The 16,879-nt window shown below is 45.7% G+C and overlaps 1 protein-coding gene across 1 annotated transcript in view; it reads left to right on the forward strand.

The window, feature by feature from the left end:
• Positions 1–16,794, forward strand: part of EDC3 (enhancer of mRNA decapping 3) — a 28,786-nt gene extending 11,992 nt beyond the window's left edge. The window contains exons 4-7 of the mRNA XM_075713444.1: positions 526–861; positions 9,828–9,981; positions 11,628–11,845; positions 12,993–16,794. Coding sequence (XP_075569559.1) covers positions 526–861; positions 9,828–9,981; positions 11,628–11,845; positions 12,993–13,327 — 1,043 coding nt within the window. The 3' untranslated portion in view covers positions 13,328–16,794. The remainder of the gene's footprint in view (positions 1–525; positions 862–9,827; positions 9,982–11,627; positions 11,846–12,992) is intronic.
• Positions 16,795–16,879: the final 85 nt, after the last annotated feature.

Here is a 16,879-nt window from a genome sequence, read left to right on the forward strand (position 1 = left end):
GGAATAAGGAAAAGGACTTCATATCAGTGCAGAAATGTGTACCTGTTGATAGCAGGTGTGAGGAAAAATAAATTCTTTATATTCAGGCTTTGAAGTTCTCCCCTAAAGGTCTGTTAGGGAAGAAAACACCTACATTAGCCTCTGAAATTTAGGGAAATTCCAAAGAAGGTCTTGGGCCACGTGCCTGCATGAACATGAGCTCAGTATAGGAGGAAGACTGTCCTAGATCACAGCTAGCTTATTATCACTAATGTGACACTATCTTGAATTAAATAAAATGTGGAGAAACACTTATTTTGCTACTGTGGTCAAGCTTGTTTTTCTAACCTTGCCAGTGCAAAGTCCCTGAAAGTCTCTCTCCTGATGCATGAGTAATGTACAACTTTTGGGAAGCGAGTATCCCTTGAGTCAGTGGACTGCAAGCATAAGGACACCCCTCTTACAAAATTTGCTGAGAAAGTGTATGAGCAAATGTGGCTTTTTCCATTTATGACACACTTTCAACTTGCTTTTATTTTTGTTTAGGGTCATCCAGTAGCCGTCATCCGAACCAAGTGACTCCAAAGAAGAGTGGCCTGAAAAACGGGCAAATGAAGAGCAAAGATGATGAATGCTTCGGGGATGACATTGATGAAATCCCAGACACAGATTTTGATTTTGAAGGGAACCTGGCCCTTTTTGACAAGGCAGCTGTGTTTGAAGAGATTGAAACTTATGAAAGGAGGAGTGGCACTCGTTCCCGGGGGACCCCAAATGAGAAACCAGCTCGCTATCGGCATGACGAGAACATCTTGGAATCGGAGCCCATAGTTTACAGAAGGATTGTTGTACCTCAGAATGCTAACAAAGAATTCTGCACGGGTATGCCACATCCCTTACCTGATAAGGATGCAAACTCTGCCGCTTTTCTGGGGCACATGGGGTGAATTGTTTTCCCCAAGGGGTGTCTGTCAGCTTAGTGTGGTACAAGCAAGGGCACTCATTTATGTAAGATTGGATCTGTGCCTTGTATCTACATACAACCTTTATTTGCAGTATTTCCAAGATAAAAAGTATTCAGAGAGGGCAACAAGGTAAGTGTTTTTGCAGTAGGGAACAAAACTGATGGTTGGATAACAAGAATGGAAACTGAATACAAGCCATTTGAATCCTTTCTCTGATTTCAGTAGCATGACGAACCTGCATGGACTTGATTGCTGGCTCTTGAGGGGGAGGGATGGTGTCAGGATTCCAGTACATGGTAGCATGTTGTAATTTGTGCTTTCTTGGTAAAAGGCAGGTGATTTTATGTGTTTCTGATACTCCTTGGGTCATAGTTATATATTTCTGCATGGTTTTGCAGAACTTAAATGTCATTGGTGTAAAAAGAAACAGTTCTGGCTCTTCCCATACACAATTACAAACATTCATTGTACATTTATGTGGGGTCTCCCCACTTACTGTCCACTGCTGCTGTGTGAAAGATTGAGACCCAGAAAGCTGGACAAACACATTCACGTGTGTGTAAAGAATGTCTTTATCTCCTTTGCTTTACTTCAGTCTTAATTATAAAAGGAAAGAAAAATTTTTAGGCAGATGTTTGAGTTGAAGTATTTGTCAAGTGTATCATGAGGGGGAAACTAGCTCAGCATGCTGGTGCTAGCTGCTGTGCAGATGTTCTCCTGCAAATCTGATTTCTGGTCCTTGCTGCTGCTAAGTAGCCTCTTGGACGGAGGTGAAGGTAGCGGGGTGGATCAGTGAGCTGCCTGGCTGCAGGGAGGCAGCGCTCCTAAAATCGAAATGCAGAGAATGATTATTAAGCTCCTAATCCATGGCTCTGGGGAAGGGTGGAATTGGTTTAATTTCATGTTCAGTAGTAGGTTTGGTTTTTGGTTGTTTTTTTTTTTTTTGGCCAAGCACCAGGTAATGGTGCTTTCACCAGGACCCAGTTCTGTATGCTAATGGATTCTACTGTAAGGAATCTTTTTATTTCTATACATACACATGCTATGAAGTGTAGCATATGTACTTTACACTATGCTTAGGTGTAAATTTGCATGCTTTCTAGTACTTGCAAAATATAGGAACTTTGGCGTTCCAGGAACATTTCTTTTCCACATTGGAATAAAATCAAACTTCAGATCTTTTTGTAGAGAGACACTAAATAGCTAATATCCTGGTGGACTGGCCACCAAGCAGAAGTGTGATCAAGTCTTTGATCTGTCATTCTTTCTTTGCCCAGAAACTCCATCTGGGGTGTGAAACACTTCACAGAAGGAAGCTGATCATTTGCAATGACTTGCTGCTTTTCAATTTTTAAAAAAAGGTCAATTTTTTTAATGGTTCTGTTATACATTGATATTATAGTTTTCCATTTGTGTCATCCATCTTCCTATTGATCTGTTCTGCTCTTGAATAAGATAAAAACATATTGGGTCATATCAGAACTTGTCCAGCTCAGTATTGTGTTTCCAGGGATACTTAAGGAAAAGTGAAAGAACAAAGTGTACATGCAGTGAGACTTTCCCCCTAAGTGCTTGTCTTTCACAATTTTAAGACTTCCTGAAGCAGAAGTGATAGTTCAGTGTTAATAGCTTTTGATGAGGGTTTTTTCTTCTTCTGCTTAATTTAACCTATTGCTTTTTAAATTTGTGCAAGCTTTCAATACCTCTACAGTATCCTGTGGCAAGAAGATCCACCGATTGCCTGTGTGCTGTGTGAATAAGCACTTCTTCATTTTTGTGTGTGATTTACTATTTATTTTTTTTAAACTTGCTGCTTGTCAATTCATCTTCCAGCTGGCTTGTTTGAGAGGAGACAGGGTCTCTATGTATGTCTAGTCTGAAACAAAAGCTAACCTACTGTTAGCTGCCAATTTGAGAAGTATGGCTAATACGGTATTCTAGCAGTACAGTTCCTGGGAGGAAAACTCTGACATGCAATAAGCAGCAACCATCAGTAAGTAAATTCAGGGGATAAAAATGAAATCATGTTTTGCTAAACTCCATCATCCTTTACTGTGGAAACTCTTGGCTCCCTGTTTGCGGCATGCTGAAGGGAGCAGCCCAGTGAAAGGACTGCTGTTTTCTTGTTTTGCTCTTGGCAAGCCTGCACGGGGAGGGTGGCAAATAACTCCTCTCTGTAGTTGCAGGGTCTCGCTAGCCTCATTAGCTCCTGTTGGGTGATTAGTCTCCTGTATGGAATTCTGGATTTGTTTGGAAGAAAAGCTGTCATGTCACACAACGAGCAGGGTATTGACAGCTACAGTTCCCTGTCGCCTGTGCTGAGCAGGGCGCATTCACGGTCCTGTGAATGATGATGAAAGTGTCTTAGTGCTGTGTCTCTCTAGATGTTTTTCCCACAGAGAGTGACTTCCTTTGTGTCCACTGAGGAAGTTTACTTTTGCTTAGGAAATGCTAATGGCTATCTAGCAAAAGCTCTTGTAAACAGTTGTAACTTGCCTACTGTTTCTGGCATTCATGTAGTGCTTTTTGTAGCAAGTCAGCCCTCCAAGGGACAGAAGGATATTCAGTGTGCTTGGAGTAATGATGGACTGTCACTTGAAAAAAAATCCTGATTTCTTTTGTTTAGCAACTGGAAGGAGGATGCTAAGCTGTAGGCAGCCTGCCTCTTTTAGTGACTCAAAGAGCAGCAGCTGCTGAAATTAAATGAGAATGCCAATAGCCCTGAAAACCATGATTTTGTATATATCTGTGGAAAGAGTTCTCTTTCTGCTTCTGAATTCTCCCTGCAGAGTTGTCTCTGGACTCCCAAGGGGAGCTTTACTTGCAAAAAACACTTCCTAGTTATAGGAGAAATAAGTACTTCATAATTTTTTTTTCCCTAGGCCAGTCTTGAAGGTGATCATCTTGAAAGAGCTCTGGCTGATAGAATAATTATTCTGTCTGCTATAATAGCACAAACAAAGGGATGCTGGTGATTGACAGTGAGCTAATATTCAACTCCTGTCACTGTGGGAGAGGAATAAGTCTGTGAATCCTTGCATGCTCTTTTATGCCATGTTTCCATGGAGATAGGAAATAACCAGGATTGTGCAGCAGTAAAACCAGGAAACTGCTGATGCCAGTTCTCCAAAAGACTGATCTACAGGGCTTCCAGTCTGTATTTTTATTACTGACCAAAATAAGTCGACTCTCGTAGGATGCAAGCAAAGCTTGATAAACACTGCAATCCACCAGGATGCTTTTCTGAGAGCTAATTTTTAGAGCCAGGCCATCATGTAGGTATACTAGTGTGTGTTTTTAGAAGTTGGCTCAGTTGGTTAGAGCGTGGTGCTAATAACGCCAAGTTCACAGGTTCAATCCCTGCTTACTGCAGGGGGGGGTTGGGCTCGATGATCTCTCAAAGTCCCTTCCAACCTAAAAGCATTCTATGATTCTATGAAGTAAGCAGGGAATGAAGATGAGGATCTGTTCCTAGCAAAAATAAAAACCTGAGGCCAACAGAACTTACCAAGTCTTTGATCATGACTGAGCTGAGTCTATCCCTGGGGTTCCACATATGAATCTCTCCCAAATATATAATTAGTCTTCACTCTTTTGGGCTGGCTGCCGTTGATCTGTCTCTCTATTTGCCATTACATGACGCTTGAAAGGGGAAGTACAACTGTTTTAACAGAAATCTGCTTCCCTGGAAAGGCTGATCCTTTTTATGAGGTGTGAGCTGTCGTCTTCTACTTCCAGAGCTGTCCAGCTAGAGAACTGAAATGTGTGTTGGCATAGGTTTGTCTCTGTTCATTCTGTTGTCTGTCAGCATCTGTCTGTTCCTTCTGTTGGCTGTCAGCATTGAAACGATCTGTGTTTGAACAGCACAGTGTTTTGGGATCAGGTCTTTTAGCAGTAGCTGCAAAGCCAATGTTCTGCACGTATGCTGGAGCTCAGAGGAGCTTGCAGTAGGATGGAATATCTCAGTTCATCATCAGTGACTCTATATAATATAATCTCAACCATACCAGGCTCTCCAAATCATTCTTTTTTTGCAGTTCATCTCTCCTTTCCTCTTAACTTTGTTTCTGCCAAGAAAGTGTCTTTATGAGCACGCTGAGATGAGTGGAGAGCTGTATGCCACATAGGTAAGGTAAGTATTTCTTTCCCTGATGTACTAGTAAGGCTTTGTCCAAAGTAGGTTCTCTTCTCATTAATACTGTTAATGTAGAAAATATGCCATTTCCATCCCAGTGTCTCTTCTGGAAAATAAGTGGGATGTTTCAAACTCAGCTGCTATAGAAATAGCCACTTGTCAAGTGAAAGCAGCACTATGCTCAAAAAATCGGACTGTGTCAATATTTATTTCTCTAACCAGACCTCAAACCTGTCCTTCAAAAAACTTCTTTTTCCCCACCATAAGGAGCTAGTGAAAGAAAAGGAGTAAAGCAATGCAGCAGGCAAAGCTTATGTGCCAGGGTTGGACTACAAAACTAAGGCTTGAGTCTGTTGTGCAAGGTTGATGCAGACAGTATGGCGCTTTTTTTGTGTGTGTACCATGTCCTTGACTGACTTTTCTACTCTCTAGCTTTTAGCTCAGTCTATGGATGACTGCCTTACAGTGATTGTGTATATTGAATGTGTGAAGTGTTTCTGGGATCTTTGAGTTGAGTGCAAATTAAGTTTGCTTTATCTAGCCGCAAGAGAAAACAAAGTGGTCATGGGGCAAAGTCTCTTTGTCTCTCCGACAGTTTTTTGCTCAGCCAGAGTGCATTGTGCCCTAATGCTGGAAGAGGCTGACATTGGAACGTCAGCCAGAACTCCCGCAGAATTTGTCTTAATTAAAAATAATGATGATTAAAAAAAAAAAAATCTAGCCCTTAAGGTTGTGGTGAAAATCATTCATGTTTGTGGGGCCAGTAACTGTGTTTTGCTGAGTCTGCAGGCAGGTGGCTCCAGCTTTACAACCAGCAGAAGACAGCGAGTAACATCCCATCTGCCTAAACTGGACAAGTGTTATACCCACTTCATGTAACTGCATCTTAGACCATGAGCTGTGCGCCTCTGGAACCTGTACTTATTTACTGCTGAAGGAAAGAGTTAATGGCTTTATGTACAGCTTTCAGGAGATGCTAAGTCTAGTTCCATCTCATCCATTCCTGCAGCTTGCTTGTATTTATTTTAGCAGCTCTCTAGCTGCTAAAATAGTCAAGAGAAAAGATGGAGTTTAACCACTGAGCTACTCAAGCAGTAACCCTCTCTGTTTCTTTTTTTCCTGCAACTGAAAGCATGGGAGGCATTTGGACTTCTGACAGCAATGTTGCTCTGGGTTTGTTTGGGGAAGAACTCTTATTTCGTTAACTTCTGGAGAGTTAGCTCAGTCCTTCTGCTGGTATAGGGTGTTTTAATCCAAGCAGTATGCATGTAACATTGCATAGTGAAGCTCAATGAGATAACTTGTTCGCAGTCGTAGTGCCCAGGACTGAATGTGCCTCATAAACAGAGAATACTTCATGTTTAATCAGTCTTCAGCAGTACTCTGCATATCACAGAACTGTTTAGTCTATATCTGCCTTTTTTTTTTCCCAGGCAGCTGTAAAATACATTTATTTAATATTAAAAGGCCTGAGCTAATTTATTTTATTACCTTCATTACCAAACAATAAAGATGCACTGTCCAACCCAAACATAATTAAAGTTGGCAGGAGTTCAGTTTTGTTGCAGTAGTGTTATTGTTTGTGGGTTTACACTTCGCCTCCTAGATTGCTTTCTGCCAGAGTTTATTTAACTCCCTCGGCCTGGTTTTGATAAGCCAGTCTGACTGGTTGGACCTTGCGTGAGTGCGAAGAAGGGAAGTGCTCTTGGCATTTAAGTCTGCTCTTGCGAGGGAGCAATTAGGACAAAGTGTAGCACTGGCACGCTAAATGCAAGTTCATCTCATGCCTCTGCTGCCTCCCAGTAACCCCCTTTGCATTAACCCACTGGGCACTGAGTTGCATCTAGCTGATGGTAAATGCAGGTTTATTAATGCTCGTGGTCTAGGGCAGGTGATTGAGGGGAAGATGTAGATGGTTACAGAGAAGACATTGGCAACAATCATACTAAATTGGGTAGGTATAGAGTATAGATTGGCTGTTTCACCCTTCATTTTGGGGAGTTTGTGCAAAATTTAAGCAGGGAATGTGTGGTCCCGCAGTTCAGAAGGAGCAAAGCTACAGTTTGGGAGCCCCTGTTTCAGGTTAGCAGAGGATGCGTCCCGTCGAACTGTTTGGAGAGATCCTGACCTCAGGTCACTCATTCCAAGTCCTCCCTCAAGCTTGAAAAACAAGACCTGATGAAGTAGCAAAAATATGAATGGGAAAGAGGCAGAGCAGAGCCTTGCGTGACTCTGGAGGCTAAGAGGGTGTGTGAACACAGGGCAGGTGCGTGACTGGTGTGACGGGCTTAGGATTATTAGTGGCTTATGACTCCAAATGTTCAACGGCTGCTATCAGGAGCCTGAAATGACTTTGATAATGTGCATGCTTGCATGTGTGCTGCATGTAATGAAAGACTATTAGCGGAGGTAGCTTAATTGGCAGTTAGCATGCAAGGTCAAGTGTTTGAACGCATTTGGGCCCTCTGTATCTGCAGAGCACTAGCCAGTAAGTTCAGAAATTAAGGCTAGAAGGATTCAGCAGGATCTACTCCACAACATTTTACTGTTGTAAAATGTTGCAGGAATACCTCTGATTTGACTCTGAAAACCTCAAGATGTACAAAACCTGCCATTTCCGCCATAGCTTGATTTAGTGGTTTGTGATTGGGGCACCCTGGGGGAATATGGCAGTACAAATAATTCCTAACAATTAAAATGCACGCTGCTTTTCTCATTTGAATGTGGCACTTGCTTGTTACAACAGGTTCTTGTTATGGTTTTTGTCTGCAAAAGAGCCTGAGCCCACGAGTAACTGTTAGGTTTCCTCTCTGAGCGGATGTGTGTTCTGTAGCTGTTCCCCTTTGAGCTTGTATTGCTGCACAGCATTTTCACTGGGCCATGTCTTGTTCCTATGACTCTTTCCCATTAGTGTGGGCGGTCCGAGCCCCGCTGTGCTCCTTGGTGCTGGGCTCCAATGAGCATCCATGTGGCTACCGTTGCCCCAGGTTCAGCGGCAGGGTGGCTGATGGGAGTGCGAGGGTGAGTCAGAGCCCCTGGCTGTTGATCACTGCAGAAGCAGAGCATGCTGATGGAAGGACCGAGTTCACGCTCTGGCCTGATGTTTGACATCGTGCCTGAGCTGTAGCAGGTGTTGGTCTGAGTCCTGGACCTTTTTGACCTATTGTGCCCGACTCCCGTGTACCTCATCTGCCTCTCCCAGGGTAGGAACTAACAGTAAATTCACAGAGCCCTTGCTCAGCCAGACTCTGCTGGGATTGCTTGTTTAGCTCAGAGCAGTGCTTATGAATGATGTGAACAGAAGGAGCTGAGAGCTTTCCTTGCTCCAGCTATGTGGCCGACCCTTACTGGGAGGGAATTAAACCGTGCTGCTCCTTAGCTGGGAGACAGTTAAGGACATCCAGGCTTTGCAGGAGGATGTTTCAAGGGGAGAATAGCGTGTGTTTCTGATTCTACATAGGTGCGAGTCCTCAAGCACAGAGTGAAGGGGCTTGGATATCAGAATTATTTTGGAGAAAAGTCAGAACAAAGAGGGTGATTTCTGTGGCTGAACATATTCAGGGATATCTGGCTGGCTGCTGCAGCAGTTTTCTTGCCTGTCACATCTTGCACTTCTCTCTCTCTCCATATACCATAAGTAATTATTTTCAGTTTCCTTGTCCTCCACAGTTCAACACACCACCAAAAAATTGCTGTGGCTCCCCTCAGAGTGAGCTGCCTTTTGGTGGCAAGGAGTCCTCCATATTTATTTCCAGGAGAGTTTACAGATACTACTGCAGGGTTTTATTTCTGTGAAGTCAGTGCCATCTTGGCCTGCTTGGAGAAGGAAAGTATAAAGAATTGGCCAGAACAGTTACTCAGGTTTGTGTTTCCCTTACCTGCTGATCCCAGGCAAGCTTGCTGTAGAAGTGAGCGGGAAGGATTGTATTGCTTCCTACTGTAGGCTCTGTTCTCAGCACTTAACAAAACCTCTCTTGTTTGTTTTTCCCTTGATCTGCATGCTGGAGCATTTCCTGGCTTGCAGACCAGGCTGTCAAAAACGTCTGAGAAGTATTTTTCTACAGACTTTATTCTTCCAGCTGCATCGTTCCCCTGCTGCCTCAGTGTATCGTGATTCAGCTTTTGTGTCTGAAGCCAGCCTTCCTGGCACAGCACAACTCAGGTGGTGGGGACACCTACCTTGTAAATGTGGGATGTCTTGTTTTGCTGTGATATGTGATTTAGGGGCTGGAAGTTTGGGGCTGGTCACTACCATTGTCAGGAAGCAAAATGCATCCAAGCTTTTTTGGTGAGAAATCTGGTTCACAGATTCTCTTCTGACTTTCACAGTGATTAGGAACACTTATATGTGTTTGGGCATGGGTGTGGGTTAAAGCACTGGTGGCCTGGAGACCATTCAGAAATAACTTAATATTCAGTCTGTAAGTCAAAAAGGTCTTCTCAGTCCACATGTTGCTAAAATTGCCAGCTGCCTGCTGAATTTTCGTGGAAACATATTGTTATTTCAAGTCCAGCAGTTTTGTTTAGCTGTCAGTAAGCTGACTCTGGTGCACTAGTTTGGATTTGATGGTCTTGGAAGGAGCCTAGGTTACTGGGTTAAGCGGACACTTGGTAACAGCTAATAAGCCTTTTCACTGTCATAACTTCTAAGTGCTGTCCTATAAAACCTTACCAGACTGCAGCATTCTGAAAAAATCTCTGATTATACCCATTTCTGTCTTCCTCCTTCTGCTGTCTTTGAACCCTAGACTCCGGGCTGGTAGTTCCAAGCGTGTCTTACGAGCTTCACAAAAAGCTGCTCTCGGTTGCTGAGAAGCACGGGCTCACTTTGGAGCGGAGGCTGGAGATGACGGGAGTGTGTGCGAGTCAGATGGCCCTGAGCCTCCTTGGGGGACCCAACAGGTAAAGCTGTTCCCTTTCACTCAGCTGTGGGTTTGGCCACTATAAGAAATGCTCAACTGATCTTGTTCTGCTAAGTGGGGTTGTGGTAAAAGAGGTTGAAAGGTTACTTTTGAGGTAAATGTAATGTGGATGCCCGCTGCTGCTTGCGCTAGTCCCTTGGTGGTCTTGCAGCTGGAGGCAGCTGTCACCTCTCTGCCTTCCTTGCCTCTAAAAGAAAAAAAACTCATCCCGATGCCATGCAGACCTGTGTTGTAGCTCATGTATCAGCCTGTTTCCAAATAATCATGAAAACAAGTGTGAGGCTCAGGCTTCTGAATTGGGAGGAAGCCTTACAGTAGGTTTCCATGTTTGTGCTGCTTTTTTTTTTTTTTTTTTTTACCCCTCTCTAGCCTCTCTAGAAAAGGGCTGGCTGAACATACCATCTTGGATGAATGACTTACTAAGGGCTTCTTTTTGGCTCCTGTGTCCCAGAAGCAGAAGTGTCTCTTGAGTCAAAGACAAAACAGACAGAACTGAGATTTTTCTTTCCACTTACTGGGAATTTTTTCAGGGAATTGAGCTTTGCACAGGTGTAACCCAAGGCAGATTAAACCATTGCAGAATTTCTGGTGAGCTACTCCTTTTTGCAAATAAGTAAACCTTTCCTTTGTTGTTTTTACATGTTACAGTTTAATGATATCAATAAAACCAACAGTCAGCTCATGAAAACAAAGTGCTGCTTAGCTTTTCACAGTGCTAAATTAGCTTTCAGGCATCTGCACCTAAATTGAGAATATCCTGCTCTTTTGGAGGGCCCCAATTTGATAGCAGGTTTGGAGTGCACTTACTGCTCTTTGCATGAATATATGTGCTGACTTTTGAAGAGGCCTACTCTGTGCCTGCACTTACCATAGTTGTTGATGTGGGCAGACAATTGCATATGTATTTTTATGTTGTTGATAGATGCTCCAAATGATTTGCTCTTGAAATGGAAGGTAAGCCTTAAGTCTCCATCTGTTTATTTGGTAGTACTTTATCAGAACCTGATCATTTGATTGAGAGCAGTAAGTGATGACATACCAGGTAGCACTGACCCTGTCAGCTGAAAATCCTACTGTAAGCCACACTTGATGGCTTGCAGGCTGTTTAAATAAATGAACTTTATTTTGTGGTTGATGAGGCTTGGGGAGTAGAAATTATTTTTCTCCTTTTTTTTTCTTTTTTTTTAAACTGCAGCTCTGCTGGTGGAGTAAATCACCCCGTATTTTTAAGATTGTATAGTTAGCATTCCTCTAAAATCAGAGGGGTGGAGGAAAAAAAGCCTCCTAAAAGTGAAATTGCACTGGATTCAGGCTTGCTACATGAGCAGTGAAAATGCCGCTTGCTTTGAAAGTACAAGTTGGCTTCGTGATGAACCAGGATAGTCTGGGACCTTGTGCTCTGTGCTGTGGGTGCAAGGAAGTCTTGAAGGGAACCTGCAAGCAGAGCAGCTCTCTAGTGTCAGCACTACAAAAGGATGTGGGTTCCTTCTCAGAGGCAACGGAAGATTTGCAAAACACCCATAAATTTGCATTTTACTGATCACCACCCCCCCACACACCCCCCCGTTACAGGAAGAAGGTAAGAGATTCTTGTGTTTATTAAGTCCCCTTTTGTGTGTGTTTTAGGCTGAACCCGAAGAACGTGCATCAGCGGCCCACAGTGGCCCTGCTGTGCGGCCCCCATGTGAAGGGGGCCCAGGGGATCAGCTGCGGACGGCACCTCTCCAACCATGATGTCCACATCATCCTTTTCCTACCCAACTTTGTCAAGATGCTGGAATCCATCACCAACGAGCTGAACCTTTTCAGCAAGACGCAAGGCCAGCAGGTGTCCAGCGTCAGAGGTGAGTGAGTGTGGAGCAGTCGGGCTCTCTGCTGCCCTCGCGCCTCACCGAGACCAGTGCCGCCCAGCTCCCCAGTGCCTGCCTGGTCCGGGGGCACCATCTAGTGGCACCGCCATGGGCAGGTGGCTGCTCAGCTGCTGGCGGGACAGCAGAGACTCAAGAGGTTCAACAGTGGAGCAGTTGTGCTGGTACAGATGTTTCCTGTATGAACAAATATGGAAGAGCTGCTGTATGGATCTGAGTCAGATCAGCCGTTCTCTTGGGATAAGGGCCTTCCTTGTTCAGCATGTTGAAACTGCAAGTAGATGAGCATCCAACTGCTGCTTCAAACCAAGAGACAGCTTTGCTGAACTAGTCCCAGCAGCTGTCAAAATTCAGATATCTTAGTTTGCCCCAGAATAAACTGATGCTCCATCTTCTGTGAGAGAGCTGGCTTCTGTCTGTTATTTCACCAGTGGTATTTTCAAACCTGTTTCATTTACACTTCTTGGGAGAAACAAACCTGGGAATTAGGGCACTGCACAATGTTTTGTGTTGTGGCAGGGTGGGGGGCTGTGCTGTGCTGGCTGAGCTACTTGCCTGTGATAAAAGATTATAAAAGATTTTGCACCAAGGACTTCATGGTCCATCAGGTAAGAGGAATGCAGCAGGTGTGGTACAGAGCAGGTGAGTGCAGTGAGACCAATGGAGCTCACTGGGGCAGGCAGGAGTGCAGCACACAAGCTGCCTTTCCACAGCAGAGGTACTTGGTGTGTTCCATAAAAATAGGCCTTTTTTTCTGCTTGTGGAGTATAAAATGGTCCTTTTATGATGGAGAGCGAGCACCACTGCTTCCCTAGGCTGCCTGGACTGGTGAGGCAGCTCAGTGGCAGCAGCTGGGGCTGCTCAAGTGCTGACCACTTGATGAGATTTTGTACCTGAGAGTCTGTGAATGCTCTCCAAACTTCTAAAGAGCTTTTAAATGTCTGTGTCTTGTGCAGAAGGACAGCAATAACAACAGGTAAGGCCAGACTGTATGAAGTGAGACTGTGGGTGCTGGAGGCAAAAATGAAAAAACTGCTGGCAGTGCAAGGAGGGAAGGCACTGAGCCTTAGTTCGTGGTTTCAGGTTGGTCCTCAGCGCTCAACAGTGTTTGTGTTTCTTTCAGATCTCCCAGATACCCCTGTTGACCTAGTGATCAACTGCCTGGATTGTCATGAAAATGCCTTTTTGAGAGATCAGCCTTGGTACAAAGCAGTTGTGGACTGGGCCAATCAGAACCGGGCACCTGTCCTCAGCATAGACCCTCCGATAAACGAAATGGAGCAGGGCATCGATGCCAAGTGGTCGCTGGCCTTGGGCCTGCCCCTGCCCCTGGGCGAGAGGGCAGGGCGCGTGTACCTCTGTGACATTGGCATTCCCCAGAAGGTCTTTCAAGAAGTGGGAATAAACTACCACTCGCCCTTTGGCTGCAAATTTGTCATCCCCCTGCACTCCACTTAGAGCCCATCCAGCCACATGGCTCTGAAGGGAGAGAAGAGAGGAGGAGGAGGTCTGTCAAATAAGCTGTCCAGTGGATCCTGACTAGTAAACTCATGACGCCTTAAGGATGTGAAGTTCTGGAGAGTTTTCCTTCCAGAAGAACATTGTGTATTTAAAAAAAAAAAAAAAGAATAATCATAAAATGAAACAAAAAAAGGAGGAAGTGAATGTTCCTGCAAAGCTGTTTTCATTCTCTCGTGCCATTGTATGAAGGAACATGCAGGAAGATGGTGTCTGTCCCCGGCAAAGGTGGCCACCGTTGTTCAGGCCCGGCCGGGAGGCTGTTTAATTGAGGGGGTGTACGCAGAGGTGGTACAAGTGACGGGTGCTTTGGAGATTTGAGATGTGTTTCTCGGTCCTCCTGGGTGGATAGACCCAGCAAGGGCGCCCTGGTGGGAACAGCACCCCTTGATTGTGTAGAAATACCTTCTGTTGCAGTCATACCAGGAGGGAGGATTTGGTTTTGTTCCATTTGTTCTTTTTGACTCCCCTCTCCCCTGTTTTATGTTCCTGAAGGCAGTTGTAGCTCGCTCTCCCTCCTGGACCCTCCAGCCCCTCAAGGAGAGCGTTCCCTCTTCAGAAAGCTTGTGTCAGGAGCCAGAAGCTCTCAGGTTGCACAGGCTCTGGGAACACTGATGTCCTCAGCTAGGCCTTACTTGCTTATATGCTCTTGGCTTTTTGTTTGTTCACTTAGTGGGTGAAGCCCAGGTCTGTGGGAGTGAGGTGTGTTTTGGAAAAGAACTTTTCCAGGATAGTTGTTTTTCTTTTTTTCTTTCTTCTTTCTGGCACAGTGAGTGGCTGAATCAGGGGAAGGGTAGTGAAGCAGGGCAGTGTTATTCTGAGTTGGTTGCGTGGTGTATGGTGCAGTTGATGTTTGGGTGAGTTCCCCCAGTGCTTCCAGTATCCCTCCTCCACTCAGTGTGGTTTGGGAAGTAGGTCATAGATCCTTTCATTCCCTTAGGTCTCAAAGCCTGCTTACAGGGTGAGCATGTGTGTGTGTGCACCCATGTGCTGGGAACCAGCTTGAGGAAGGACTTGGGTCCTCAGCTTACATGGTCCTGTTTGCCTGCAGGAGATGGTGTGGTGAGAGCTGCTGCCCTCCTGGAGGGGTACGGCAGGAGGTTCTTGTCTGAATTACTGTAGGGGATCTGCCCCGGGTTGCTCTGCTAACTGCTCTTGTGCTGCACTCGCTTCCCACACGCTGCCAGGAAGCATTGGGTTATCTTTTCCTGTGTTCATTTTGTTGGCCTGATGGAGCCTTGGTGCAGTGCCTAGGGACTGCAGGGACAAGCTGAGAAACCATCGTGCTGGCTCCATGCGTGCTCTCTGAAGGCTTTGCGCCCGGTAGCTCACCCAGGGAAGCGCTGAACCTGGAGTGATGCAGGAGGTGCTGTAAGGGTGAGCTGTTCCTTCGGGAACCAGGCAGATGCAAGGCAGGGGCCCTGCTCTCAGAAAGAGGTGCTCAGCTCCCTTCTTGCTCCCAATGCTGCGAGCGTGGGCCAGGCCTGAAGCTCTGCTGCTTCTTCTGGTACCTTACCTGTCCCCAGAGCTCCTGCAGGCGCCTAAACCTGTTCTGGCAGCTGGGAGAGCTTCAGAGCTTCAAAAGGTGCCTTTTCTCCAGGGGAGCCGGATCCCTTCTGAGGCTGAAGTGCAGGGATGTGTGGAAATGGTCACCTACTGTTGTAGCTGCCCTGTGGCTGTGCTTTGCTAAGCAGGTAGCAAACCTATTGACCCATTTGTGCTCTGAGTGGTGAGGATTTACCAGATCAGGCACTTGGCCTTTGTTCTAAGCAGACGATAGATGAGCGTATCAGAGGAGGGAAGAGACTTCCCTGGTTGAAAAGGAGCAGTTGAGTAATTAGTATTGCCTGGAAGCGCAGAGTGAGGCAGGCAGACCCAGCCCCTAAGGACAGGAGGCTGGTGAGTGCTGGGCCGGCCCCTGCAGCTGCCTGAGGTCTCTTTCCCTGCCAAACTGCCTGTACCTTGCTGTACCTACCTCAGCAGGACGAAGGGCTCTGCCCCTCTCGGTATCTGGAGCCCTGGCTTCCGCTGAGCTTCTTTCCCTGCTGAGGGCTGGATGACTGAACCACGTCCACTGGCTCGGCCGTAGCACTCGCACGGGGAGGCTCAGTGACTTGTCAGTGCTGTGATGGGGTGTAGCGCTGCCCTTGAGAGGTTCTTTGCCTGTGGGAAGGGCAAAGCCGAAGCACCTGTTCCTCAGGTGAACCACGTTTCAGCTACAACTGTAGTGGCATTTAACAAGCTGTGGTTCTGACTTGGCTGCACTGGGAAGGGATAGCAATGTGGTTGGTTATTTAAAAGACAAATGTGAGGCTTCCCTCTGCCTTTATTGTTTCTTCAGCAGTTTCAGCTTCATCTAATCTTTAGCCAGGCAGAGGAGCAGTGGCTGGGTTAATAAAGGTGGATGACCGTCCCCTGGTCATTGCTTGTAGTACAGTGTTAGCTTTAGCCCCCTTTCCTTGCTCAAGACACTTGATAGGAGAACCTGCTGTTTCAATTTCTGCTTTCCTTGAACCAGGCTGCAGGCTTTTCTCACCTTTTCTGCCTATTAAACTGTAGATTGTACTGCTCAGTGCGTAACAGTGTAGAAATATTCAAGGCTTCATCACAGGGTCCTTTTCTGCCTCTATGCTGCTGTGCCACTGGCTGAAGTTATGTGCCCAGAAGGGCACTGAACCAGGTAAAGATGTTTTTGCAGGGATGGCAGCTGGGATCAGGTCTGCACTTGCTGCTGCATAGCTCCAGGAAGCCCTAAGGCCCTGTGCACTGCCAGCTGTGAGGCAGTAGGGCTCCCCATGTTTAAGCAAAAAAAAAAAAACCCGAAGTGAGCAGTGTTGCACAACAGGAGGGTACAGACCCTCATGTCAAGAAAGGGATTCCCAATCCCCACCTGTGCAGAATACTTAGGGCACAGCAGGCAGCTTTGGTCTGTGTTTGGCAAAGTTAAACTCTACATTGTGTTCACTTTCTGGAGATGAGAGTAAATTTGGGTATTTGGCTGTACTTTCCCTCTGATACAAAGGCTTACTTGAGGAAGTACTGGCCTCGCCCACATGAAATGCTTCTTATGTGCAGGTGTGAGCTCTTCTGGAGCACTCAAGAGACCCAGAAAGGGGTCTGGGTCCCTTTTTCTCTCCCTTCCCCCACATTGCCAGAGTTAATTCAGAAAATGGAACACTTTTTTTATCTGTGTTTGAGATAGTTTCTACCCACAACCTTAACCACCATCATAGGAACTGCCCACAAGTGCTGCTCTGGTCACTAACATGTGAAGATCGCTGCACTATGTCACTGCTTGATATTCCATTTGTGACCTAATGTTTGTAACGACTAATTCCTGCCGCTACTGGGGGATGCCCTGAAATAAAGTGCAACTATTCATGTGTGCTATTCATGTGCAGCTATTTATTTGTCTGCTATCATTCTAGAGCCTGACACCACAGCTGGAGCAAGCCTTCCTGCTGCTCTGCACTTGTTCAGAGGAGCAAGGGC

This window comes from Pelecanus crispus, chromosome 7, assembly GCF_030463565.1.
Source record: "Pelecanus crispus isolate bPelCri1 chromosome 7, bPelCri1.pri, whole genome shotgun sequence".
In the NCBI taxonomy this organism is placed as follows: Eukaryota; Metazoa; Chordata; class Aves; order Pelecaniformes; family Pelecanidae; genus Pelecanus; species Pelecanus crispus.